Consider the following 27,350-nt stretch of genomic DNA (forward strand, 5'->3'; position numbering starts at 1 on the left):
ACTGAGCAGTAAACAAGTCTGACCTCGGTCTCCGCCCATAAGAGTGCTAAGAATGGCGCTGGGCCAGGTATGTGCACACCCGGTAAACAGCTGTAGCATAAGATCCCTGGGAGTCTCGACGGGGACCTAGACCTCAAAGCGTGTCCTGAATCCCCCAGCTGGAGCCATGTGCACTGTGGCCGGGTGCGAGGGGACCGGGACGGGACTCCCCGCAGATCTAAACGGGCGTGAGCATTTCCAAGTGCGATGCTCTGCCTGTGCTGCTTTGTGTCACTGCAGTAGCCGTGTAACCATCTGGCAATGTGATAGCAGTGACGTAGGGAGATTAATAAGAGCAACAATCTATCCCTAATGGACTCTGTCTTGAAGCGAACCCACAGCCCTGTTGTGCCTGCCCTGGGAGTTGCACCCCCACCCTATGAGAACTGGTGTGTGATCTTCCCTCCCCCAGCTTAGCCTGTCCCAGAGAGCTCTTCCCACAAACATTACTCACTTGGGGCCCTCCCCAGTTCCTCTGGCACCAACAGCCTTCCTGGCCGGATGCGTCTGCTTGGGACTCCAGGCGTGAGGCGGGGGCAGTCTGGCTCCAGCATGAGCCTGCCCAGAGGAGGAGCAGGCAATGTCACTGCTGGGAATGGGAACTGGGAGAGAGGGAAGGACCCCTCGGCAGTTGGATGGTTCAATCTAGGGCAAGGATAGGCAACCAAGACTACTGGGTGGACTGCATGAGTGGCCCTTTATCTCGGGGGGCTGCATGACCAGCGGTGGTCAAGCTCCTGCCCATGGCCCACTGGGGTCCCAGCTGCGGCTTGCCATGCCCCCCCTCTCTGCCTCTCACACGGGAGCCTTGCATGTCCTACGCATCCTCCCTCCCCGACCGGCACTAGGGTGCCTGGTGTCCAGTTCTGAACTGGACGGTCCAGTATTTGAGCTTTCTGTTCGGGAAACAAATGGAGAAAATAGAAATGTCCGGTTTTTCTAAATCAGATGGAATGTCGATTGTGATGTCATGTCAAGTGTGTCCGGTATTTTTGTTGAAACCATCTGGCAACTCTACCCAGCATGGTCAGAGCCCCATGAATCCTCTGAGTCACACTTTGTCCCCACTCCTCCCGTGCCCTGCCAGAGCTGCAAACAGCTGATTCTGGCACTCCGAAAGGGCTGGGAAGGAGGAGGAGGAGAAAGTCTGGGGCTCCAGTGCGCGAGGGCTGTGTGGGAAGGTGGCAGACGGGGGCCCATGGGCCGCAGGTGGCACTCCAGTGGGCTGCACGTGGCCTGCAGACCACCCATTGCCCACCACTGGTCTAGGTACCACCAGAGTCCTTCAACCTGCGAGCTGGGTCCCTCCTCCCTAGTCCTGGTGTGTGAGCCCCGCGCATTTCCCCTTCGTGGTAGGCGCTAGGACTGCTCTTTGCCAATGGACATTCTCTACTGAGCCTGCTAAGTTCTCCTGTTTGCTGTTTGTCACGACCATGGCCTGCTGCTCTCTGAGGGGCATCGCTTTGCAGTACCAGCAGTTCTCTGTCAGCAGAACACTTACAAGCTTGCGGTTTGGAGGTCACCAGCCAGATATCCCCCACCCCCATTTTGCCCCAGGGAGACTCCGTATCCATGCACCAGCCCCTGGTCACCTCTCGATGTGGGTGTGGATGGAGATGACACACGACTGGAGAAGGAGGTTGGAGCCCAGGAACATGCTTGGAGAATTCTGATTCTCCAGCCAGATCAGCAGCCTGGGCCAGACGTGGGTCACCTCTGCTCCCAGAGACTTTCTGCTTTTGCTGTGTCCAGCTCACGCTGGGATCTGCTTGTGAGGAGCCCAGCCCCCAGCATCCTGCTGCGATTCCCAAGCCGAGTGCCTGGGCAGAGTGTTTTCCACTCGGGCGAGAGGAAGCCGCTCTCTCGCGCTGTCTCTGGCAGGAGCAGCACCGTTTCCTTCCTGGACTTCCACCCCATCGCTGGGACGGGAACTAAAAACCAAAGGGAACCTGCCAGGGCAGTGGCCGTCACAGCAGCCAGCTCGGGCTCTCTCCAAGCAGCATGTCTGGGCTTTCCTGATGCTGGGCAGACTTGGGACGCGCTTCGGGGCCATGAGATTCCAGGCAGTGTGTCTTCTTTTCCTCCTCCTGCACCGGACAGGTATATTTACCCCCCCCCCCCCGCATGGCTCCCCAAAGGACTCCTGGGCTTGTCGGGCACACAGCCAGGCTGCTCACTTTCCACAGCTGCTGGGCCGGTCCCTTCAGGACAGGCTGGGAATGGTGGTGTGGCACTGGCACCCAGGTCAGGGGCTGCATGGTCAGAGAAATGGGGCTGAAAGGGCAGCGAGGAAAATTATTCCAACTGGGCCTCCCATGGTGTGAACAGCTAGAAAGGGGCAGCGAGCAGCACAGCTCCCAAACCAGCCAGCTGAGCTCTGGGACGGGCCAGGAGAATCCCTGCCCCTCTCTGCCTCACCCTCTGATGGGACCCCTCAGCAGATCCTGGAGAGTGAGACAAGGGCCTTGGGCTAAAGGGGAGCTCTGAGAACCCTGCCCCACTGGTGCCTCCAGCCGGGGCATGAGCCACAGGCATGGCAAGTCTGGGACACCAGGGCTGGAGGCAGGGACAGGCCCTTCTGGGGGGAAAAGCAGAGATCTTATGGCTGGATCACAGGGCTTGTAACAGCAGCTGCCACAGCTCTGCACACCCGGCGGCGCAGCCGGGGCCCTCCACAGAGATCTGCAGTCCAAAGAGAGAGGGGAAGGCTGGGGCAGGGAACAGCCGGGGGCCCACTGGCTCTGCCCTACACAGGGCTCCTCCCTTGCTCATAGTTCTCTGGACTTTACTCTCCACATCTCTAACTCGCTGGGCCTGCTGTGCTCGCTCACAGGGGCCAGGCCTAGCCATGCAGCCAGGGCAGATGGTGACAGCGTTCTGGGACTGACTTGCGGGTTCAAGGCTGAGAGACAGGGCATGCTGAGGCCCCGGAAAGCCATAGGCCTGTGTCCTGCAGAGCTGTATCTAGGCTGGGCCTCCTCTCCCGCTCACTCCCCCTCCTCTCTCCCGCAGCCGCCATTCTGGACATCACTCTGGTGGCCAATGTGCAGAGTCCGTCCCACGCCAGCTTCTACCTCTCCTGCGTGATGGGCGAGCGAGAGGGAGGCCAGCTGCAGATCCAGAGGGACAATAAGATCGTGATGACTCACCCCCACAGCAGGTTCCAGAACTACAGGAATCGCAGCAATGAGGTGCAGGCCAGAGGCTTTTCGAAGACGGATGTGATGGGCATTTTGTACTGCCTGGGAAAGACCCAGACGGAGCAGGCCAGGGTGGTCTATGTGCATAACAACCGCAATGGTAAGTGGCTGCCCCAAGCGGTCCCTAGGCCTGCAGCCTGGCGATGGCCGTACCCCCAGCTGAGGCTGTTTGCACTCACAGGCCAGAGAAAGGTCCTGGAGCAGCTGAACTACTGATGGGCCTGGGCTGAGGGCAGAGCTTGCAGTGACCAGGCCAAACCTCGGTATGTGGGTGTGGGCGTCTGGCTCCGTCTGGTGGAAAGCCCAGAGCTACTGGGCCACAGAAAATGGCCCTGAACAGCTAGAAAAGGGGCAGGGGATGGCATGGCTGTGGCAAAGGAGCCTCGGTGAGTTCCCCCATTGCCAGGGCTCTAGGGACGTGTCCCCTGCTGAGCTCTCGAGGGGCGGGGCCAGGCTCACCGACGGGGGCATTTGCCTCAGAGCTGGCAATTGGAAAGGGCCTGGCGCTCCCGATGGCTGCTACTGCAGAAGCTACAGCAGCCAGTGGCTACCGGAGCACCGTGCTGTACACTCTACGCAATGCTCCTAGCCCCGCCCCCTCTGCCTGAGGCCCCGCCCCTCACCCCCTCAGCCACCACTGTGTCCAGGACCGGGCTCAGGCTGGGACACACAAGCTGCTCCACTTTGTGTTGGCAGCCAAGGGCGGGTCCCATTTCTCTCGGGAGCAGCTCGGTCTGTTCTAAGCAGAGTCGTTCCCCGGCTGGGGGGCTGCTCCCGACCCACGGGTCACAGCCCGGCCTGTACGATTTGCTGTCCTGTCACAGAGCAGGAGGCAAGAAATTGCCCACAACGCTGACAATCTGAGGGACTCAGAAGGCCAGCAGCAGTTGAGTCCAGGGATAGCTACCCACCTCGTTAGGGCACATCGGAGGGAAGCCAGTGAGTGCTGTGGAAAACCAGCCAGGTTTAAATAGTGAGCAAGTCCAGCAGAGAGAGGAGCTGGAGGGAGGCTCCAGGAAAGGCAGGAAGCTCAGTGCAGGAAGAGGCAGTGAAAGGAGGAAACCCAGGAAACTGCCACAATATCCTAGAGACGGCAGGGAGTGGAAGGCTGCAGAGTAGTTGGGGACGAGTTCTCCAGGGTGGCAGGGGGCTCCAGGAGAGGCCCCGCACCAAGCAGGGAGCAATGCCCCAGAGCCGCAGGGGGCTGTTTCTGTAAAAGACATTTTGGCCATGACTCTGGTCAGTGGTGACCCGAGAAAGGGGGGGACTGAAGACTCTGAGCTGGCTGGAAGCCATATGACCTGGCCAGAAAACCAGTCCACAGCCACGGTGACTGTCTGCGGGGGCCCCGGCCCAGCCAGGAGTGGCTAGACCAGTGTTTCTTATACGTTTTAAGACCGAGGAACACCAAACAATCTTTTTTGTTTATGAGGAACACCAAAGATTTTTTGTTGAGCCAAAAAAAAAAAAAAGGTTGGGGGGAAAGTTATTGACAAATAAAAAGGGTCGCCTACCCCTTGAACTCTGTTGTTCTCCACGGCACACCTCCGACCGCCTCACGACACGCCTCCCACTGCCTTGCGGCACGCCTCCCGCCGCCTTGCGGCACACCTCCCACCACCTCGCGGCACACCTCCCACTGCCTCGCGGCACGCCTCCCACTGCCTTGCGGCACGCCTCCCGCCGCCTTGCGGCACACCTCCCACCACCTCGCGGCACACCTCCGACCGCCTCACGACACGCCTCCCACTGCCTCGCGGCACACCTCCCACCACCTTGCGGCACACCTCCCACCACCTCGCAGCACACCTCCGACCGCCTCACGACACGCCTCCCGCCGCCTTGCGGCACACCTCCCACCACCTCGCAGCACACCTCCCACCACCTCGCGGCACACCTCTGACCACCTCGCGGCACACCTCCCGCCACCTCACGGCACGCCCACACCTCCGACCACCTCGCAGCACACCTTCCACCGCCTCGCGGCACACCTCTGACCACCTCGCAGCACACCTCTGACCGCCTCGCGGCACACCTCCGACCACCTCACGACACGCCTCCCACTGCCTCGCGGCACGCCTCCCGCCGCCTTGCGGCACACCTCCGACCACCTCGCGGCACACCTCCCGCCACCTCACGGCACGCCTCCCGCCACCTCACGGCACGCCTCCCGCCGCCTCGCGGCACACCTCCAACTGCCTTGCGGCACACCTCCGACCGCCTCGCGGCACACCTCTGCCGCCTCGCGGCACACCTTCCACCGCCTCGCGGCACACCTCCGACCGCCTCGCGGCACACCTCCGGCCACCTCGCGGCACACCTCCGGCCACCTCGCGGCACACCTCCGACCGCCTCGAGGCACACCTCCCACCGCCTCGAGGCACACCTCCCACCACCTCACAGCACACCTGCCACCGCCTCGCGGCACACCTCCACCACCTCGTGGCACACCTCCGGCCACCTCACGGCACACCTCCGACCGCCTCGCGGCACACCTCCCGCCGCCTCGCGGCACGCCTCCCGCCGCCTCGCGGCACACCTCCGACCGCCTTGCGGCACACCTCTGCCTTCTCGCAGCACACCTCCCACCGCCTCGCGGCACACCTCCGCCGCCTCGCGGCACACCGCTGTGCTGCGGAACACAGCTTAAGAAACACTGGGCTAGACTGTGCCTGGCCATGAGGGGACTGAACAAGGACTCCCAGCCATTCAGCTGAGTGGTGGCTGGTTGCAGTAGCTGGAACCAAGCCGAGGCCCCAGGAGCGCAGCCCAGTCTGAGAGGACAGGCCTAGACAGCTGCACATGGGCTCTTAGCTGGGGCCTCTATTGGTCAAGAGGCTGTGTGCGGAGGGAAGATCCTGGGGGGAATCAGACCTGTCACTCCACATGAGCCTGCTGAGAGGAGACCAAGTCCCAGGACAGGGACCTGGGGACAGGGAACTAGCAGCTCTGCAGGCAGATGCTATTGGCAACCGGCTCTGCAATCAGCAACAAGCTGGAGTCTTATGCTGGGCCCAGCAGCATGTTGTGAAACAGACACGCAGGGTCTGTCTACTCAGCAAAGAAAAATCACCTCAGGCTCGGCCTGCAGCGCTGCTCCGTTGCTCTGCAGACGTGCAGGCTCGGCCCGGGGCCCTCCACTCACACAGCCACTGAGCCCAGACGCCTACACAGCAGCAAGCTGAGCAAGATTCACCAGCTGTGTAGGGTGGCACAGCCCCGCTGCAGGATGTGTCACAGCGGGGTGGACAGGCGCTCACGCCCAGCGCTCTCCTGGTCAGGGGGCTCAGGAACTGGAAAAATGGCCTGTAAAAAATCACACGTAGGAAACTGGTACCTCTCAGCATTCACTGTGAGCAACTGCCCAGGCACGGCGTGGAGGAGAGGGGTACGGACACTGGCAGTGTGTGTGTGAGTCACCCCCCAGGCACGGTGCAGGGGAGATGGGTACGGGCACTGGCAGTGTGTGTGTGAGAAACCCCCCAGGCACGGCATACGGGAGATGGGTACGGGCACTGGCAGTGTGTGTGTGAGTCAACCTCCAGGCACGGCGCAGGGGAGATTGGTACGGGCACTGGCAGTGTGTGTGTGAGAAACCCCCCAGGCACGGCATAGGGGAGATGGGTACGGGCACTGGCAGTGTGTGTGTGGGAAACCCCCCAGGCACGGCATAGGGGAGATGGGTACGGACACTGGCAGTGTGTGTGTGAGTCAACCCCCAGGCACGGCATAGGGGAGATGGGTACGGGCACTGGCAGTGTGTGTGTGTGTCACCCCCCAGGCACCGCGCAGGGGAGATGGGTACGGACACTGGCAGTGTGTGTGTGAGTCACCCCCCAGGCACGGCGCAGGGGAGATGGGTACGGACACTGGCAGTGTGTGTGTGAGTCACCCCCCAGGCACGGCGCAGGGGAGATGGGTACGGACACTGGCAGTGTGTGTGTGAGTCACCCCCCAGGCACGGCGCAGGGGAGATGGGTACGGGCACTGGCAGTGTGTGTGTGAGTCACCCCCCAGACACGGCGCAGGGGAGATGGGTACGGGCACTGGCAGTGTGTGTGTGAGAAACCCCCCAGGCACGGCATAGGGGAGATGGGTACGGACACTGGCAGTGTGTGTGTGAGTCACCCCCCAGGCACGGCATAGGGGAGATGGGTACGGGCACTGGCAGTGTGTGTGTGAGTCACCCCCCAGGCACGGCATAGGGGAGATGGGTACGGGCACTGGCAGTGTGTATGTGAGTCACCCCCCAGGCACAGCGCAGGGGAGATGGGTACGGGCACTGGCAGTGTGTGTGTGAGAGTCACCCCCCAGGCACAGCGCAGGGGAGATGGGTACGGGCACTGGCAGTGTGTGTGTGTCACCCTCCAGGCACGGCATAGGGGAGATGGGTACGGACACTGGCAGTGTGTGTGTGAGTCAACCTCCAGGCACGGCATAGGGGAGATGGGTACGGACACTGGCAGTGTGTGTGTGAGTCACCCCCCAGGCACGGCGCAGAGGAGATGGGTACGGGCACTGGCAGTGTGTGTGTGAGTCACCCCCCAGGCACGGCATAGGGGAGATGGGTACGGGCACTGGCAGTGTGTGTGTGAGTCACCCCCCAGGCACGGCGCAGAGGAGATGGATACGGGCACTGGCAGTGTGTGTGTGAGTCACCCCCCAGGCACGGCGCAGGGGAGATGGGTACGGGCACTGGCAGTGTGTGTGTGAGTCACCCCCCCAGGCACGGCATACGGGAGATGGGTACGGGCACTGGCAGTGTGTGTGTGAGTCACCCCCCAGGCACGGCGCAGGGGAGATGGGTACGGGCACTGGCAGTGTGTGTGTGAGTCACCCCCCAGACACGGCGCAGGGGAGATGGGTACGGGCACTGGCAGTGTGTGTGTGAGTCACCCCCCAGGCACGGCATAGGGGAGATGGGTACGGACACTGGCAGTGTGTGTGTGAGTCACCCCCCAGGCACGGCGCAGGGGAGATGGGTACGGGCACTGGCAGTGTGTGTATGAGTCACCCCCCCAGGCACGGTGCAGGGGAGATGGGTACGGACACTGGCAGTGTGTGTGTGAGTCACCCCCCAGGCACGGCGCAGGGGAGATGGGTACGGGCACTGGCAGTGTGTGTGTGAGTCACCCCCCAGGCACGGCATACGGGAGATGGGTACGGGCACTGGCAGTGTGTGTGTGAGTCACCCCCCAGGCACGGCGCAGGGGAGATGGGTACGGGCACTGGCAGTGTGTGTGTGAGTCACCCCCCAGAAACGGCGCAGGGGAGATGGGTACGGGCACTGGCAGTGTGTGTGTGAGTCACCCCCCAGGCACGGCATAGGGGAGATGGGTACGGACACTGGCAGTGTGTGTGTGAGTCACCTCCCAGGCACGGCATAGGGGAGATGGGTACGGGCACTGGCAGTGTGTGTGTGAGTCAACCTCCAGGCACGGCATAGGGGAGATGGGTACGGGCACTGGCAGTGTGTGTGTGAGTCACCCCCCAGGCACGGCGCAGGGGAGATGGGTACGGGCACTGGCAGTGTGTGTGTGAGTCACCCCCCAGGCACAGCGCAGGGGAGATGGGTACGGGCACTGGCACTGTGTGTGTGAGTCACCCCCCAGGCACGGTGCAGGGGAGATGGGTACGGGCACTGGCAGTGTGTGTGTGAGTCACCCCCAGGCACAGCATAGGGGAGATGGGTACGGGCACTGGCAGTGTGTGTGTGAGTCAACCTCCAGGCACGGCATAGGGGAGATTGGTACGGGCACTGGCAGTGTGTGTGTGAGTCACCCCCCAGGCACGGCGCAGTGGAGATGGGTACGGGCACTGGCAGTGTGTGTGTGAGTCACCCCCCAGGCACGGCGCAGGGGAGATGGGTACGGGCACTGGCAGTGTGTGTGTGTGTCACCCCCCAGGCACGGTGCAGGGGAGATGGGTACGGGCACTGGCAGTGTGTGTGAGAGTCACCCCCAGGCACAGCATAGGGGAGATGGGTACGGGCACTGGCAGTGTGTGTGTGAGTCACCCCCCAGGCACGGCGCAGGGGAGATGGGTACGGGCACTGGCAGTGTGTGTATGAGTCACCCCCAGGCACAGCATAGGGGAGATGGGTACGGGCACTGGCAGTGTGTGTGTGAGTCACCCCCCCAGGCACGGCACAGGGGAGATGGGTACGGGCACTGGCAGTGTGTGTGTGCGTCACCCCCAGGCACGGCGCGGAAGAGAGGGGTACGGACACTGGCAGTGTGTGTGTGAGTCACCCCCCAGGCACGGTGCAGGGGAGATGGGTACGGGCACTGGCAGTGTGTGTGTGAGAAACCCCCCAGGCACGGCATAGGGGAGATGGGTACGGGCACTGGCAGTGTGTGTGTGAGTCACCCCCCAGGCACGGCGCAGGGGAGATGGGTACGGGCACTGGCAGTGTGTGTGTGAGTCACCCCCCAGACACGGCGCAGGGGAGATGGGTACGGGCACTGGCAGTGTGTGTGTGAGTCACCCCCCAGGCACGGCATAGGGGAGATGGGTACGGACACTGGCAGTGTGTGTGTGAGTCACCCCCCAGGCACGGCGCAGGGGAGATGGGTACGGACACTGGCAGTGTGTGTGTGAGTCACCCCCCAGGCACGGCGCAGGGGAGATGGGTACGGACACTGGCAGTGTGTGTGTGAGTCACCCCCCAGGCACGGCGCAGGGGAGATGGGTACGGGCACTGGCAGTGTGTGTGTGAGTCACCCCCCAGACACGGCGCAGGGGAGATGGGTACGGGCACTGGCAGTGTGTGTGTGAGAAACCCCCCAGGCACGGCATAGGGGAGATGGGTACGGACACTGGCAGTGTGTGTGTGAGTCACCCCCCAGGCACGGCATAGGGGAGATGGGTACGGGCACTGGCAGTGTGTGTGTGAGTCACCCCCCAGGCACGGCATAGGGGAGATGGGTACGGGCACTGGCAGTGTGTGTGTGAGTCAACCTCCAGGCACAGCGCAGGGGACTGGCAGTGTGTATGTGAGTCACCCCCCAGGCACAGCGCAGGGGAGATGGGTACGGGCACTGGCAGTGTGTGTGTGAGAGTCACCCCCCAGGCACAGCGCAGGGGAGATGGGTACGGGCACTGGCAGTGTGTGTGTGAGTCACCCTCCAGGCACGGCATAGGGGAGATGGGTACGGGCACTGGCAGTGTGTGTGTGAGTCACCCCCCAGGCACGGCATAGGGGAGATGGGTACGGACACTGGCAGTGTGTGTGTGAGTCAACCTCCAGGCACGGCATAGGGGAGATGGGTACGGACACTGGCAGTGTGTGTGTGAGTCACCCCCCAGGCACGGCGCAGAGGAGATGGGTACGGGCACTGGCAGTGTGTGTGTGAGTCACCCCCCAGGCACGGCATAGGGGAGATGGGTACGGGCACTGGCAGTGTGTGTGTGAGTCACCCCCCAGGCACGGCGCAGGGGAGATGGGTACGGGCACTGGCAGTGTGTGTGTGAGTCACCCCCCAGGCACGGCGCAGGGGAGATGGGTACGGGCACTGGCAGTGTGTGTGTGAGTCACCCCCCAGGCACGGCATACGGGAGATGGGTACGGGCACTGGCAGTGTGTGTGTGAGTCACCCCCCAGGCACGGCGCAGGGGAGATGGGTACGGGCACTGGCAGTGTGTGTGTGTGTCACCCCCCAGACACGGCGCAGGGGAGATGGGTACGGGCACTGGCAGTGTGTGTGTGAGTCACCCCCCAGGCACGGCATAGGGGAGATGGGTACGGACACTGGCAGTGTGTGTGTGAGTCACCCCCCAGGCACGGCGCAGGGGAGATGGGTACGGGCACTGGCAGTGTGTGTGTGAGTCACCCCCCAGGCACGGCATAGGGGAGATGGGTACGGGCACTGGCAGTGTGTGTGTGAGTCACCCCCCAGGCACGGCGCAGGGGAGATGGGTACGGACACTGGCAGTGTGTGTGTGAGTCACCCCCCAGGCACGGCGCAGGGGAGATGGGTACGGGCACTGGCAGTGTGTGTGTGAGTCACCCCCCAGGCACGGTGCAGGGGAGATGGGTACGGGCACTGGCAGTGTGTGTGTGAGTCACCCCCAGGCACAGCATAGGGGAGGTGGGTACGGGCACTGGCAGTGTGTGTGTGAGTCACCCCCCCAGTCACGGCGCAGGGGAGATGGGTACGGGCACTGGCAGTGTGTGTGTGAGTCACCCCCAGGCACGGCATAGGGGAGATGGGTATGGGCACTGGCAGTGTGTGTGTGAGTCACCCCCCAGGCACGGCGCAGGGGAGATGGGTACGGGCACTGGCAGTGTGTGTGTGAGTCACCCCCAGGCACGGCATAGGGGAGATGGGTACGGGCACTGGCAGTGTGTGTGTGAGTCACCCCCCAGGCACGGCGCAGGGGAGATGGGTACGGGCACTGGCAGTGTGTGTGAGTCACCCCGCAGGCACGGCATAGGGGAGATGGGTACGGGCACTGGCAGTGTGTGTATGAGTCACCCCCAGGCACGGCGCAGGGGAGATGGGTACGGACACTGGCAGTGTGTGTGTGTGTCACCCCCCAGGCACGGCGCTGGGGAGATGGATACGGGCACTGGCAGTGTGTGTATGAGTCACCCCCAGGCACGGTGCAGGGGAGATGGGTACAGGCACTGGCAGTGTGTGTATGAGTCACCCCCAGGCACGGCGCAGGGGAGATGGGTACGGACACTGGCAGTGTGTGTGTGTGTCACCCCCCAGGCACGGCGCTGGGGAGATGGATACGGGCACTGGCAGTGTGTGTATGAGTCACCCCCAGGCATGGTGCAGGGGAGATGGGTACAGGCACTGGCAGTGTGTGTGTGAGTCACCCCCAGGCACGGCGCAGGGGAGATGGGTACGGACACTGGCAGTGTGTGTGTGAGTCACCCCCAGGCACGGCGCAGGGGAGATGGGTACGGGCACTGGCAGTGTGTGTGAGTCACCCCCCAGGCACGGCGCAGGGGAGATTGGTACGGGCTCTGGCAGTGTGTATGAGTCACCCCCAGGCACGGTGCAGGGGAGATGGGTACAGGCACTGGCAGTGTGTGTGTGAGTCACCCCCCAGGCACGGCGCAGGGGAGATGGGTACGGACACTGGCAGTGTGTGTGTGAGTCACCCCCCCAGGCACGGCGCAGGGGAGATTGGTACGGGCTCTGGCAGTGTGTGTATGAGTCACCCCCAGGCACGGCGCAGGGGAGATGGGTACGGGCACTGGCAGTGTGTGTGTGTGTCACCCCCCAGGCACGGCGCAGGGGAGATGGGTACGGGCACTGGCAGTGTGTGTATGAGTCACCCCCAGGCACGGTGCAGGGGAGATGGGTACAGGCACTGGCAGTGTGTGTGTGAGTCACCCCCAGGCACGGTGCAGGGGAGATGGGTACGGACACTGGCAGTGTGTGTGTGAGTCACCCCCCAGGCACGGCGCAGAGGAGATGGGTACGGACACTGGCAGTGTGTGTGTGAGTCACCGCCCAGGCACGGCGCAGAGGAGATGGGTACGGGCACTGGCAGTGTGTGTGTGAGTCACCCCCCAGGCACGGCGCAGGGGAGATGGGTACGGGCACTGGCAGTGTGTGTGTGAGTCACCCCCCAGGCACGGCGCAGAGGAGATGGGTACGGACACTGGCAGTGTGTGTGTGAGTCACCGCCCAGGCACGGCGCAGAGGAGATGGGTACGGACACTGGCAGTGTGTGTGTGAGTCACCCCCCAGGCACGGCGCAGAGGAGATGGGTACGGACACTGGCAGTGTGTGTGTGAGTCACTCCCAGGCATGGCGCAGGGGAGATGGGTACGGACACTGGCAGTGTGTGTGTGAGTCACCCCCCAGGCACGGCGCAGAGGAGATGGGTACAGGCACTGGCAGTGTGTGTGTGTGAGTCACCTCCAGGCACGGCGCAGGGGAGATGGGTACGGGCACTGGCAGTGTGTGTGTGAGTCACCCCCCAGGCACGGCGCAGGGGAGATGGGTACAGGCACTGGCAGTGTGTGTGTGAGTCACCCCCAGGCCCGGCGCAGGGGAGATGGGTACGGACACTGGCAGTGTGTGTGTGAGTCACCCCCCAGGCACGGCATAGGGGAGATGGGTACGGACACTGGCAGTGTGTGTGTGAGTCACCCCCAGGCACGGCGCAGGGGAGATGGGTACGGACACTGGCAGTGTGTGTGTGAGTCACCCCCCAGGCACGGCGCAGGGGAGATGGGTACGGACACTGGCAATTTCTGTGTGAGCGACCCAGCTGGTGATGCACAGGGCTGTTCCAATACATGCACATGGGCCGAGGCAAGGTTACCTGGGCAGCTCCTAATAGAGTGACCACTGAGCAGTGATCTCTACCTCCTTACACGCTGCCCTGTGAGCCAGGTGTGCAGATTTCAGCAGAGCCATGACCTGAGCCAGTCCCCAGGGCAGCTGTGACACCCCTGTATCCCACTGGTGTGTGTGCTGTGCAGACAGTGGAGAGGGGAGTCTGCCTGCAATCCCATTGCAGCCGATCGGGGTGTGGGACACAGGTGGCAGGGCTGGCTGCCGCCCAGGGACTCTCTTGAGCTAAGCCTGTGGCCAAGGCCACTGACATTAGCTGCGGGAGATGGAAACAACTCTGTAGGAAGGTCCGGGTGGGGGCTTTTCCCTCTGCTGCTAACGAAGCAAAGCTGCAGGGCTGAGGAACGTCAGGCGCATGGCCCATTCACAGCCAGTGGGTGCCCCAAGCACAGCTGGGCTGCACTCAGACCTCCCAGCATGCCCCCAGCAAGCACTTGTGCAAATCTGTCATCCCTCCTGCTCAGGCACCAGCGGTTCAGCCAAAACTTCTCAGCGCCCCATCACTGGGCCAGTTGAGCGCGCTCGGGAGAGACCTTCCTGTCCGCCTGCCTTGCATTGTGCTGGCTAGTACAAGCGTGCAATCCCCTCTCCTTTGTGCTAGGCTCCTGGACACTGGGCAGTCCAGGCAGCAGAGGCTCTGTGTCTGGGTACCTTGCCGGGCCTCATGCCCCATGGTGGGCTGGCCCTCAAGGGGCTTGGAGAGGGCAGAGGCCATTGGCAGTGCTGGACCCCATGTGTCCCGGGAGGGGTTCTCTGCTCCTCTGGCAGTCAGGCCACACACTCATTGCTCAGAGAGATACCGGGCCCAGACCTCTGTGTGAAAATGTCAGCCCCAAGCAGCTCCCACCCCAGCACCTGCAGGACAGCCGGGGACGAGGTGGCTCCCAGTCACTCTGCAGGAACGCTGCATGGCAGCTCCAGGTGCAGAATGGCCTGGAGCACTACAGGGATGCTGGAGCTCCGTGTACTGGGGGAAGGTGCCGAGAGCCACTGAACCAAACTGCAGTCCTTGGATATGATGGAAACCACTTTGCCAACCCCCTGTTCTCTGCAGCATGGGGTGTGAGGTGCTCCCGTCCCTACAGCTCAGCCCCAGAGTATGCGAGTGGCACGTGGCCTGGCTCTGCCCTGCTCGCAGGGACAGCCACAGGAATTGTAGGTCCAGATGATGTCCTGGGGTTTGGCAGTTGCTCCACAGCAGCCGGGCCCTTCTGGCAAAGAGGGGTCATTGCAGACGCAGGAACACCCTACAGAATTTTACCTGTTTTCTCGGTTTCTTTCTAGCCTACCTGGTGCCCCTGAAAGTTACACAGACCGTGAGCATTGGGGAATCGGCCAGCTTCTCCGCCAGAGTCCTCCACAAGAGGAATGCAGATGTCATCTGGAAAAGGAATGGCAAGTGACCCTCTGAGCAGCAACTCCTGGCTGGGTGTGGCGGCGCGTTGGGGGTCCCCCGTCTCCTGCACCCCGAAATGGCACAAACAGACTGCACCAGCCGGTGGAATAGAGGAAGTTTATTGCCTCTCCAGGATACAGCACAGCACAGATGTAATCTGGTCACAGAGCTGGGCTAGGATGCCTCAGGCCCCCTTGAGATGGGGGAGACTGGGCCCCTAAACTCCAGCCCCTTCCCCTAGGCTCTCCTCCATGCTCCCAGACAGCAACTAACTAACCCTCTTCCAGCCCTGCCCCCCAGCCAGGGCAGCATCCACCTTCCTTTGTTCCTCTCCATGGGGGGTGTCTGGTTCAACAAGTTTGGCATTACCTTTGCATAGTGAGGTTTTCCCTGCTGGGTCTTGCTCCAGACAGCAGGGGTCACCACAGCCCAGCAAGTACCCCCACTACGTCACAGTTCTCCCCCCTCCGAGAGCGAACTGAGCAGGGTCACTCCGCTCGTGACCTAGGGAAGTTCGGGTCCTCTGCGTGGGAACCCGCCCTGGGGACATGGGTGCTCCCCTTGACTCGGGCCGGCCGTGGCGAGGACCCACATGAGCTGGCTTCCCTCTGTCCACTCGCCACCCCACTCCAGGGCGACTGGCACAGGCCTGTCTTCGGGGGTCACACCCACCCTTCCACTGGCCTTGATCCCTGGCCAGGGTCTCTCGGGCCGGGGCCATGAGCCCAGCGAGCCTTCTCTGGACAGCCAGGGCGGCTCCCACACCCGACGCTCCATCCAGGGAGGCCTTCCCCTCCCATAGCTCTCTCAGCAAGCCCAGAGGGTCCTCTATCTGGGGTAGAGACCCCCAAGCCGCTTTCCTACTGTCTTGGGCCTTCCCGCCCCTCTGGCAGGAGTCACAGGACCGGCAGTACCGCTGCACGGCTGTAAAGATTCCCGGCCAATAGAAGTGCTGGAGCAGCCTCAGCCGGGTGCTCCAGATCCCCCAGTGGCCCCCAACGGGGACGTCATGGGCCAAATACAGCAGCTTGAGGTGATACTTTCGGGGGACAACCAGCTGCCGCTGGACCCTCCATGCCCTCACCTTCCTGGGGGGAAGCCATTCCCGGAACAGGAGTCCACGCTCCTGCAGGAATCTCTCCTGGCCACCTCTCCCCCAGGGCTAAGCTGCACGGAGGCCAGCCTGGTCCCTCAGCCTCTGCAAGGAGGGGTCTGCCTGCACCTCAGCCTGGAATTCAGCTGCTGAGGCAGGGATCGGGACCTGTTCCCCACCTTTGCCTAGGTCCGGAGTCCCAGCCTGGCTGGACCCCGTGTCCACTGGGATGGGACCCTGAGGACGCTGCCAGGAGTCCTTCCCTGGACCCACGTTGTCAGCCCCCCGCTGGCTCTGGCTCCGGGTAGTGACTAGAGCCCGCTGGGATTCATGGGGCCACTCCTCTAGGTCATTCCCCATCAGCACCTCGGTGGGCAAGTGCGGGTGCACCCCCACTTCCTTGAGGCCTTCCTTCGCCCCCCATTTCAGATGCACCCTGGCTACAGGCACCTTAAACGGGGACCCATCTATGCCCTTCAGGGTCAGCTGGGTGTGGGGTAGTATCCGCTCTGGGGCCACTATGTCGGATCGGGCCAGCGTCACCTCCGCCCCCGTGTCCCAGAAGCCCGTCACCTTCCTACCATCCACCTCCAGGGGTATGAGGCACTCGCTCCGCAGGGGCCGTCCTGCCCCCACCCGGTACACGGAGAAATCCGCCTCCTGAGAATCAGACCTCCCAGGGGAGGTGCACTGAGCATCCTTCCCCTCTCTCTGAGCTGAGGTTTGCCTGCCAGCCCCTGCCTCTGGGGCAGCCTGCCCTTCCTCCCGCCCCAGCCAGTTAACCCTGGAAAGTCCCCGGTCCTGGGACCTGGTGCACTGAGCCCTCTTGTGGCCTTTTTGCCCACAGCGATGGCAAGTTAGGCTTTGGGCTGTCTCTGTCCAGGCCCTGGCTGGTTCTCTGTGGCACAGACGACCTGTTCCTTGGTCTCGCCCCGTAGTTGACTCCCTCCGTCACTCAGCCGAGAACAGGTCTCTGCGCAGTTCCCTTTCTCTCCGGGACTCCCGTTCACACCCGGACCGGCTCTCCGTGAACTCATCCGCCAGCCTCCCGGCCTCCTGGGGGTTCTCTGGCCTCCGGTCCTTGAGCCACAGCCTCAGTTTGGGTGGGCACGCTTCATAGAACTGCTCCATCAGGACCAGCTTGAGCAGCTCCTCTGCGGTCTGGGCTCCGACTCCAGACACCCACTTGCGGCCGTATTGCGCCAGGCGGGAGGCCAGATCCGCATAGGTCTCCCGTGGCCCTTTCTGTACCCCCCGGAACTTCTTCCTGTACATCTCGGGGGTCAGCCCGAACTTGTGCAGCAGTGCCTCCTTGACTCGGTTGTAATCCCCTGGCTGTAGGTCCTCCAGCTGACTGAGCACTCCGGCCGCCTCCTGGCTCAGTGCGGGGATGAGCTCCTGCAGCCAGTCAGCTGGGGGAACCCGTTGCAGTCCACAGGCCCTCTCAAAGGCACTGAGGAACCCGTCTATGTCACCCATGTCCTTCAATTGGGCCACCACGAGCCTCTCCCAGCATCTGGCAGTCCTGGGACCCTGGGGCCCATCCGCACTTGGCGCAGCCGGTGCCCCGCCGGTTCTCCGCTCTGCCATGGCCAGCTCATGCTGTCGCTGCCTCTCTCGGTCCTGGCGCTCCCTCTCTCGATCTTGGCGCTCCTTCTCTCGCTCCTGGCGGTCCCATTCTTGGTCCTCTGCTTCCAATTCCTTGATCCGCAGCTGGATCTCCAGCCGCCGCAGCTCCGCTGGGCTGGCCCCTGCTCTAGATGGGCTACGGCTTGCAGGCCTCCCGGGAGACGCTGTCTCATCTCTCCGGTGGGTTCCAGTGCTCCTCCCCCTCTCTGAGCCTGACACACTCTCAGGGGGGAGGGTCTGGCTGCTTCCCGTGGGGACAAGATCCTGGCCCTGTGGCTGGTCATTCTCTTCCAGCTGGGCAATCAGCTGGGCCTTGGTTGCTTTCTGCGCAGGCAAGCCCCTCTCTCTGCACAGCCCCACCAGCTCTGCCTTCAAGAGTCGGGCGTAGGCCATCTGCCCACTGGTCCCTTCGGTGCAGACTCACCAGTCTAGTGCTGCAGCGCCCACGATTCCCAGGAACCGCTTCGCTCTGTCTCCAGCACGCCTGGCTCCAGGGCTCTTGCTTCTACTGCGCCTTGTCGCTCGCCGCTGGAAGCTCCATCCACGGGGTGCAGTGCATCCCACTCCTGACACCAGTGTGACGGCGCGTTGGGGTCCCCCCGTCTCCTGCACCCCGAAATGGCACAAACAGACCGCACCAGCCGGTGGAATAGAGGAAGTTTATTGCCTCTCCAGGATACAGCACAGCACAGATGTAATCTGGTCACAGAGCTGGGCTAGGATGCCTCAGGCCCCCTTGAGATGGGGGAGACTGGGCCCCTAAACTCCAGCCCCTTCCCCTAGGCTCTCCTCCATGCTCTCAGACCGCAACTAACTAACCCTCTTCCAGCCCTGCCCCCCAGCCAGGGCAGCCTCCACCTTCCTTTGTTCCTCTCCATGGGGGGTGTCTGGTTCAACAAGTTTGGCAGTACCTTTGCATAGTGAGGTTTTCCCTGCTGGGTCTTGCTCCAGACAGCAGGGGTCACCACAGCCCAGCAAGTGCCCCCACTACGTCACACTGGGGAAGGCAACCCTAGTGAGCAATCCCCTCGCACCTCCGCAGGAGATCCCAGGGAGACAGGCCCCCAAGGCTAGGTCTACACTGCAGTTATTTCAGAATAAGCTATTATGGAAATAGCACGTCTCCACTGCAGGGAAGCCTCAAAATGAGTCCGAGGCAGGCTTCCCTAATGTAGACGTGCTATCTCGATTTAGAGCCCCAGGAGGAATGATTTAGAATGGCCTTGGTGAGGGACCATTTCAAAATATCAGCAGGAGAACGTCTACCCACAGCTTATCTGAAATAGGTATTTGGGAATAGGTGCTCTTCTTCGTAGAATGAGGTTTACAGAAGTCGGAATAAGCTTCTGTTATTTCGAAATAACAGAATTGCTGTGTGGACGCTCGCATTGTTATTCTGAAATAACTTTGCTGTGTAGATGCACCCCAAGAGATTAATAGCAACAAAGGCAGACTCATAGAACCCTAGAACTGGCAGGGACCTTGCGAGGTCATCAAGCCCAGTTTCCTGCCGTCACGGCAGGACCCTGCACCATCTAGATCATTCCTGACAGAAGTTTAAGCCCATTGCCTCTTGTCTCAGCATCAGAGGCCAAGGAGAACAATTTTTCTCCCTCTTCCTCGCAACATCCTTTTAGGTACTTGAAAACAGCCATCATGTCCCCTCTCAGTCTTCTCTTTTCTAAACTAAACAAGCCCAAATCTTTCAGTCTTCCCTCCTAGCTCATGTTTTCTAGGCCTTTCATCATTTGTGTTGCTCTTCTCTGGAACTTCTCCAATTTCATGGGTTATTTTGTTTTTGCTGTGGTTGTTGTTGTTTTGCAACTGTGTCACACTGTTGACTCATATTTAGTTTGTGGTGCACTATGGGTATGTCTACACTGCACGGTTTTTCTGGAAAAATGTCAATTTTTCCGAAAGAACTGCACTTATGTCCACACTGCTATTGCATTCTTTCGACAGAAAGGCAAAAGGACAGAGGTTTTTTCCGACAGCGGTAAACCTCTTTCTACGAGTTACGCTGTTGTTGGGCTGTGGGTGACCCTTACTGGCCTGTGTCTGTAAGCACTGCACAGCAGGGGGTGCCGCCTGCAGAGCCTAAGGTCTCGTAAACAGAGACCCAACCAGTTCTTACCTGATGAGGGCAGGGACGGAACAAAGGCAGGGAGTGTTGGGGGGAGGGTCAGTTTCTGGCTAGAGAGCATGAAGGGAACAGACTAAGCTGGGTGTGGAGGGTTGGGGGGCGATGGACCCTAATCCAAGGGGGCTGAGGCATCCTGGCCCAGACTCCTGTAACCACATCACATCTGTGCTGGGCTGTATCCTGGAGGAGCAATAAACCCCCCTGTTCTACTGGCTGACGGAGTCTGTTCTTGCTGCTATGGGGCTGCAGGACCGGGGGAACCCCAACACACCGTCACAACAAGGAAGAAGCCTTTTTCCAAAACAGATTTGCATGGATGTGGAAGAGCGTGTTTTTTCGAAAGCGCAGGTGCCCTGGTGGCCACTCAGTCCACAGTAATTACAACTGAAATGCGAAATGGTGTCCAATCAATGTGGATGCTATTTTTCAAAAAAGCAAATCACTTCTTCATTGTGCTTTTGCTGTGTAGACGCTCTCTTTCAAAAAAAAGTTTTTCCGGAAGATCTCTTCTGGAAAAGCTTCTTCCAAAAGAAGCTTGCATTCTAGACACAGCTTATGACCCCTAGATCCCTTTCTGCAGGACTCCTTCCTAGACAGTCGCTTCCCATTCTGCACGTGTGAAACGGATTGTTCCTACCTGAGTGGAGCACTTTGCATTTGTTCTTATTAAACTTCATCCCCTTTACCTCAGACCATTTCTCCAGTTTGCCCAGATCATTTTGAATTCTGACCCTTCCTCCAAAGCAGTGGGAACCCCTCCCAGCTTGGGATCATCTGCAAACTTTGTAAGTGTTCTCTCTGTCATTATCATAGACTTGTAGAATCCCAGGGCTGGCAGAGAGCTCAGGAGTCATCGAGTCCAGCGCCTGCCCAAAGCAGGACCAGCCCAACTCAATCATCCCAGCCAGGACTTCGCCAAGCCAGGACTTCAAAACCTTTAGGGGTGGAGATTTCCTCCCCCTCCCCCCCAGAGAATTCATCCCAGCGCTTTACCACCCTCCCAGGGAAATAGTTTTTCCTAATGTCTGACCTAGACCTCCCCCACTGATAATCTTCATCAGCAATTATCTAAATAACTGATGAAGGTAATGGACAAAAGGGCCCCCTGTGACATGTAGTCTGACCCCCGTATAACACAGGCTATGGAACACCCTGAATTACGTCTAGCCTGAACCAAGCCAACCTTTCAGAAAAACACAGACCCATGTCCTAAAGGGCTGCCAGTGGTGGAGAATCCATCTAGCCCTTGGTAAATTGTTCGGGTGGATTGTCTTGTCTTCAGTTTGAGCTTGTCTGGCTTCAGCTTCCAGCCCTTGGCTCCTGTTAGACCTTTGGTAGCTGGCCTGAAGAGTTCTCCTGCGAGCCAATTTCTGTCCTGAGTGCAGGTTCTTGTTGGCTATGCTCAAGTCACCCCTTGCCCTTCTCTTTGCTGAGCTAAGCTGATGGAACTCCTTGAGTCTATGAAGAAGTCTGTGCTCCATGTTTCACAGCCCTTTAATCATTCTCCTGGCTCTTTGCTGAACCCTTCCCGATTCACTATCGCCCTTCCAGAATTGTGGGCACCAGACCTGGACGCTGGATTCCCATTGCAGTTGCACCAGAACCAAATACAGAGGTTAAAAGAACCTCTCTGCTCCTACTCAGCAATCCCTGTTTGTCTCCCAGGATCCCATTAATCCTGTTGGTCACAATGTCCCACTGGGGGCTCCTGGGCAGATGATTACTTGCCACGACCCCCAAATCTTTTTCACAGTCCCTGCTTCCCAAGCTAGAGTCCTGCCCCTGCAGGGGACCCCAGTGATCCAGCTGGGGCAGGCAACCCCAGGGAAAGGACCAGACTGTTGTGGATTCATAGGCCCAGGGACCCCGGCGAGCTCTGGTCCATGTTCCACAGGCAAACGTGCTCAGGGCATGCAATCTCTGTGAGACAGTCTCCCACAGCCCTCTCGCCACTGGGCTGGAGTGAGGGCTCCACGACAGCTTCCTGCCCACGACTGAACCCTACTTTGCATGAGCCCAGGACAAGTGGCAAGTGAACCTCACTCCCATCCTGCTCCTGATACACATGAGACTGGGGCAGACGGCCCCTGGAAGGACCCAGGGCAGTCGCATTGAGCCTTGGCCGTGTCTGCTCCAGCCTGTGCCCTAAGCTCTGTAGGATGGCTAGACTAGACTCCCCTTCTCTGCACTGCATTGCCAGCCAGGTGGGCAGACAGGTATGCTAGCTCTGCCCCAGATAGCACCTAAGACCAGCAGTGTAGCTTGTGCACAATCCCCCCGCTCCTGCAGGGTACGTAGATGGGCAGCTAGCCTGAGCCCCTGCTACCCGGCTGGTTTTAGTATGCACCCTGCTGCAGTGCACAGGCCCCTGAGAGACATTGCCCCACCAGACAGTGCTGCCCTGGGGCTCAGACCTACCAGGGAGAGGAGGAGTCGGGCTGCCCTTGGGGATCTGGCAGAGCCCCTCTGCTCTTCAGCTGCGGACGGATGGCTCTCCTTGGGGACAGCAGGGGCAGGCAGTGGGGCCGCAGGCTGCCTAATGAATTGATGCCCATTGTTCTCTTTCCCTACTCCAGGGACCTACTACCAAACAACGGTCCAGGGTGAAAAGATGGGGGAGCTGTTCACCTTAACCCTCCCAGATGTGGCTGTGAGTGAGAATGGGGTGTACAGCGCCTCGTTCATTGGGGACAGTCCCCTGACAAGTGCCTTCTACCGGCTGATTGTGAGAGGTACGATTGCAGGGGCGCCACAGGGCTGGCTTGGGGGAGGGGAACCGGGCGTGGAGCTTAGTCTCCGGACACAAATGGGCCCAGTGGAGAAGGGGCTCGTGCATATGAGGACTCAGGCCCAAGAGAAACAGGGGTCTTGAGTCTGGGGTCAGACAAGCCTCTAGAGATGAGTTCAGCTGTGCACCATGTTTGTCCTGCTTGGGCCTGGGGCTCACAGGCGTTAAGCTAGGCTGTGTTCTGCCGGGTGCAACAAGAGGGATTCTGGGGGACACTGCTTGGAACATCAATTCAAGGGGAGCAGCAGTGTCAGGGCTGTTTACATCCCGTGAGTAGGGGGTCCTCCACTATTCAGCACCAAACAAGTCACAGTGAGAACCTCTGTTGGCCCACTGGCTAACAAGAAGTTCAGCAAGCGATTCCTTAGGATTCGGCAGCCTTTGCAAAGCAAAGAGCCAAACTCCATCAAAATTCAGAACAAGTGGTCAACAAAGAGCAATATAAGAATGCTCATTTGCATGACTTAAAACATACAACTTAATATTATTGATAATTGACATGATGATTAATAACAGCATAAATGGAACATTGTACTCACCTATCAGAGGGGTAGCCATGTTAGTCTGAATCTGCAAAAGAGGCAAGGAGTCCTGTGGCACCTTATAGACTAACCGAAGTGTTGGAGCATAAGCTTGCGTGGGCAAAGACCCACTTTGTTAGATGCATGTCATGACACGCATCTGATGAAGTGGGTCTTTGCCCACGAAAGCTTATGCTCCAACACTTCGGTTAGTCTATAAGGTGTCACAGGACTCCTCGCCGCTATTGTACTCACAGACTTTATTTAATGGGATTTCTGTTGCTGCATCTTTTTGCACATTTCTTTAAAGTTTACATCATAACTGGCCAAATTCAGGTTCATGCCCACATTCAAGCTACATGAGTAATTATGTGTTCTTAACATTTTGAATTAGTTTTTCATTTTAATTTAAAAAGTTGCATGTATTTTGGGAATAACAAAAGATCCATATTTGGTTCCATGCTGAGCCCTAGGTTGTAGCCCCCTGTCTCAGACACTCCAGGGGTACGTCTAGACTACAGGGTTTTGTCGACAGAAGTTTTGTCGACAGATACTGTCGACAAAGCTTCTGTTGACAAAGAGCGTCTAGACTACATTCAGTTCTGTCGACAAAGCAAGCTGTGTTGTCGACAAAACCCTGTATTCTAGACACAACCCTACATGCAATAACACCTTCTGTCGACAGAACTCTGTCGACAGAAGGCGTTATGCCTCGTAAAATGAGGTTTACCAGCGTCGACAAAACTGCTGAGTTCTGTCGACGTTATGTCGACAGAACTCAGTGGTAGTGTAGATGCAGGTATAGTTTTGTCGACAAAAGTCCACTTTTGTCGACAAAACACTGTAGTCTAGACACACCCCAGTTGTCTAGTGTCACTACCTGTAACACTCCTTTTACGGCAATCTGATCAAATAAAAATATTCTTCCAATCCCAAAGACTAGCCCTGTTACTGGTCAGTTTGGAACTCAGATCTTTTCTCAAAAAACACACCATTGTCAGTTGTTTAGAATTGAAAATCTAAAGGTTTACAGAAAGAAAGAAAGAAAGAAAGAAAGAAAGAAAGAAAGAAAGAAAGAAAGAAAGAAAGAAAGAAAGAAAGAAAGAAAGAAAGAAAGAAAGAAAGAAAGAAAGAAAGAAAGAAAGAAAGAAAGAAAGAAAGAAAATTGTTAGAGGAGTCAATACATATAGTAGGGAAATTAAATTTTGATTAATTGGCTAATTGAATAATCAGTGCAATTTGCATCGACTATTTGATTAGTCCATAATGGTGCCTCCACCTTTGAAGTGTAGAAACAGCCCCAGTCTCCCATTAGCCCTGTGCTCCCTGTGGCTTTTCAAAGCTGACCCCAGGCCCCATGCAGCCCCGCTGATTTGAAATGGTGCGGGAAGCCCAGCATCAGGCTGCACGTGGTATTTCAAAGCAGCAGCGCTGTATGGAGCCTGGGCTGAGGGGGGAGTCCCCAGCTGATCCCAGGCTCCACGTAGTGCTGCCACTTTGAAATGCCACGTGCAGCCTGGGGACTCCAGAGCTGGCCCTGGGCTCCACACGGTGCTGCCCTTTGAAGCGCTCCCTCCTCTCCCCCTGCCCTTGCTGCCTCTTTCTGATAGATACAGCGGGGGGGGGGACGACTAGTCGACTAGTGTGTTGACTATCCAATAAGCATTTGCTTATCGGATAGTCGACTGCTTGACTAGTTGTTCACATCCCTAACATATACCAGCTGCAAAGTCCTAGGTGCAGGCGTGTAGCAGAGGTGGAATAATCTGCTGTCTTCAATCAAGTCTCTGGAATACATCCACTTTAGGATGGCTCATCCATCCTTTCAAACTGCAGTTCATAGCGAGAATCCTCCAGAGGCAATGAGCTGGACTGAAGACGAAATGGAGAGCCCTTTTTCCATCCTAGGCCGTGTGGAGGGATTCTCAGAGTTCCTGCTGTGGAAAAGGACAGCTACAAAATGGAGTTGGTCACATGAGCGAGTCACCTGTCCATGCATGACAGAGAGGTGACTGCATGGCTGCAAGGAGGAGAGGAGGTGAAGGCGGCGCCAGGGTCCAGGCCTGCATGACACAGAGGGGCAGACGCCAGAGAACAGGGAGCAGGGAGAGAGCGGCAGCTCAGCTTTGCTCTTCGGGGTGCCCGTGGGGCGTTCACGCAGAGCTGTTACCGGGAGGGGCACAACATGTGTGTGCCACGGGACTGGAATCCGTGTGTGGGTCCCACGGTCCTGGCCCTGCCGAGAGCACAGGCCTTCCCTCGGGCTTTGGCTCATTTCTCAGTGCAGACTACGCCTGCAGACGGTGCTCCCACAGCTCCATGGGGACTGGCGCTTCCCTGAGCCCCTCCGCTTTCTCCCCAGGGTGCCCAGCGAAGAAGTGGGGCTCCTCCTGTGAGAAGGACTGTCCTGACTGCCTGCATGGAGGCATCTGCCACGACACCGTTGGAGAGTGTATCTGCCCCCCAGGTTTCATGGGCACACGCTGTGAGAAAGGTATGGCCTCTACAGCCCGGCCCCGTGGGAGGAGGGGGTGCTGGGCCTCTACAGCCCGGCCCCGTGGGAGGAGGGGGTGCTGGGCCTCTACAGCCCGGCCCCGTGGGAGGAGGGGGTGCTGGGCCTCTACAGCCCGGCCCCGTGGGAGGAGGGGGTGCTGGGCCTCTACAGCCCGGCCCCATGGGAGGAGGGGGTGCTGGGCCTCTACAGCCCGGCCCCGTGGGAGGAGGGGGTGCTGGGCCTCTACAGCCCGGCCCCGTGGGAGGAGGGGGTGCTGGGCCTCTACAGCCCGGCCCTGTGGGAGGAGGGGGTGCTGGGGCTCTACAGCCCGGCCCCGGGGGAGGAGGCATGTAGAATCACAGAAGACCCAAACTGCTCGTGAGTTACACTGAGCTGGTTAGGAGGCAGAACAGGGATTCAGTCCACCATATGGGATCAGTGGGATACTGTGGGAATATGCCAGTAACAGGGAAACTGATGAAAACATGGAATCATAGAATGCTAAAACTGGCAGGGACCTCGAGAGGTCATTGAGTCCAGTCCCCTACCCTCACGGCAGGACCAAGCACCGTCTAGATCATCCCTGACAGATGTCTGTCCAACCTGCCCTTATGTCCAGTGATGGACATTTCACAACCTCCCTAGGCAATTTAGTCCAGTGTTTAACCACCCTGACAGGTAGAAATTTTTTCCTAATGTCCAAACTAAACTTCCCTTTCTATAATTTAAGCCCATTGCTTCTGGTCCTATCATCAGAGGCCAAGGAGAACAATTTTTTCCCCTCTTCCATGTAACACCCTTTTAGATACTTGAAAACAGCTATCGTGCCCCCCCTCAGTCTTCTCTTTTCTAAACTTAAACAAGCCCAGTTCTTTCAATCTTCCCTCATAGCTCATGTCTTCTAGGCCTTTAATCATTTTTGTTGCTCTTCTCTGGACCTTCTCCAATTTCTCCACATCTTTCCTGAAATGTGGTACTCAGAACTGGACACAATACTCCAACTGAGGTCTAATCATGTAAGATCTCCTGGTTGATCCAAGGTAGTCTGCTGCCAGACTTTCTATCTTTCCTATGCAGTGGAATAGTTTGCTTTGGCCCCTTAATAATGTCCTTTTTTAAAACTGCCAGTTCTCTTCAGTTGTTTTTCTCTTAGTCTTGCTTCCCTGGGACCTTATCTACCAGTTCTCTGAGTTTACTAAAATCTGCCTTCCTGAATCCATTGATTCTGTTTTGCTGTTCTCTTCTACCCTTCCTTAGAATTGTGAACTCTGATTTCATGATCACTTTCACCCAAGCTGCCTTCCACTTTCAAATTTTCAACCAGTTCCTCTCTATTTGTTAAAATCAAATCTGGAACAGGTCCCCCCCCCCCGGTAGCTTTCTCAACCTTCTGAAATAAAACTTATTGGATAATCTGTGCCCTGCTCTTTAAAAGCTTCAGGGGGGTAGCCAAGTTAGTCTGTACCTGGAAAAACTAAAAAAAAACAATGAATAGTCTAGCAGCACCTTAAAGACTAACAAAACATGTAGATGGTATCATGAGCTTTCGTGGGCAGAACCCACTTCCTCAGATGAATGGAGTATAAAAAGTCCAGATCCCAGAATAAATAGGGAAGGGGGGGAAGCAAGAGAAAAAATAGTTAATTAGAGTGTTCAAGTTACAAGAAGCTGATAGAGAAGGTGCAAATTGTTCGTAAGTACCTGTTATTCAATTGGTTATGTCAT

General features: G+C 58.8%; 1 protein-coding gene across 2 annotated transcripts in view; it reads left to right on the forward strand.

The window, feature by feature from the left end:
• Nucleotides 1–579: 579 nt before the first annotated feature.
• Nucleotides 580–27,350, forward strand: part of TIE1 (tyrosine kinase with immunoglobulin like and EGF like domains 1) — a 75,234-nt gene continuing 48,463 nt past the window's right edge. Inside the window, exons 1-5 of one of the 2 annotated variants that reach the window (XM_089780360.1) lie at nucleotides 580–2,139; nucleotides 3,052–3,339; nucleotides 14,846–14,956; nucleotides 22,399–22,554; nucleotides 25,494–25,625. In XM_089780360.1, coding sequence (XP_089636486.1) covers nucleotides 2,058–2,139; nucleotides 3,052–3,339; nucleotides 14,846–14,956; nucleotides 22,399–22,554; nucleotides 25,494–25,625 — 769 coding nt within the window. In that variant the 5' untranslated portion in view covers nucleotides 580–2,057. The remainder of the gene's footprint in view (nucleotides 2,140–3,051; nucleotides 3,340–14,845; nucleotides 14,957–22,398; nucleotides 22,555–25,493; nucleotides 25,626–27,350) is intronic. The other variant, XM_075914584.2, reaches the window with a different exon arrangement.

Source organism: Pelodiscus sinensis, chromosome 9 (assembly GCF_052426305.1).
Source record: "Pelodiscus sinensis isolate ZL-2025 chromosome 9, ASM5242630v1, whole genome shotgun sequence".
Lineage (NCBI taxonomy): Eukaryota > Metazoa > Chordata > Testudines > Trionychidae > Pelodiscus > Pelodiscus sinensis.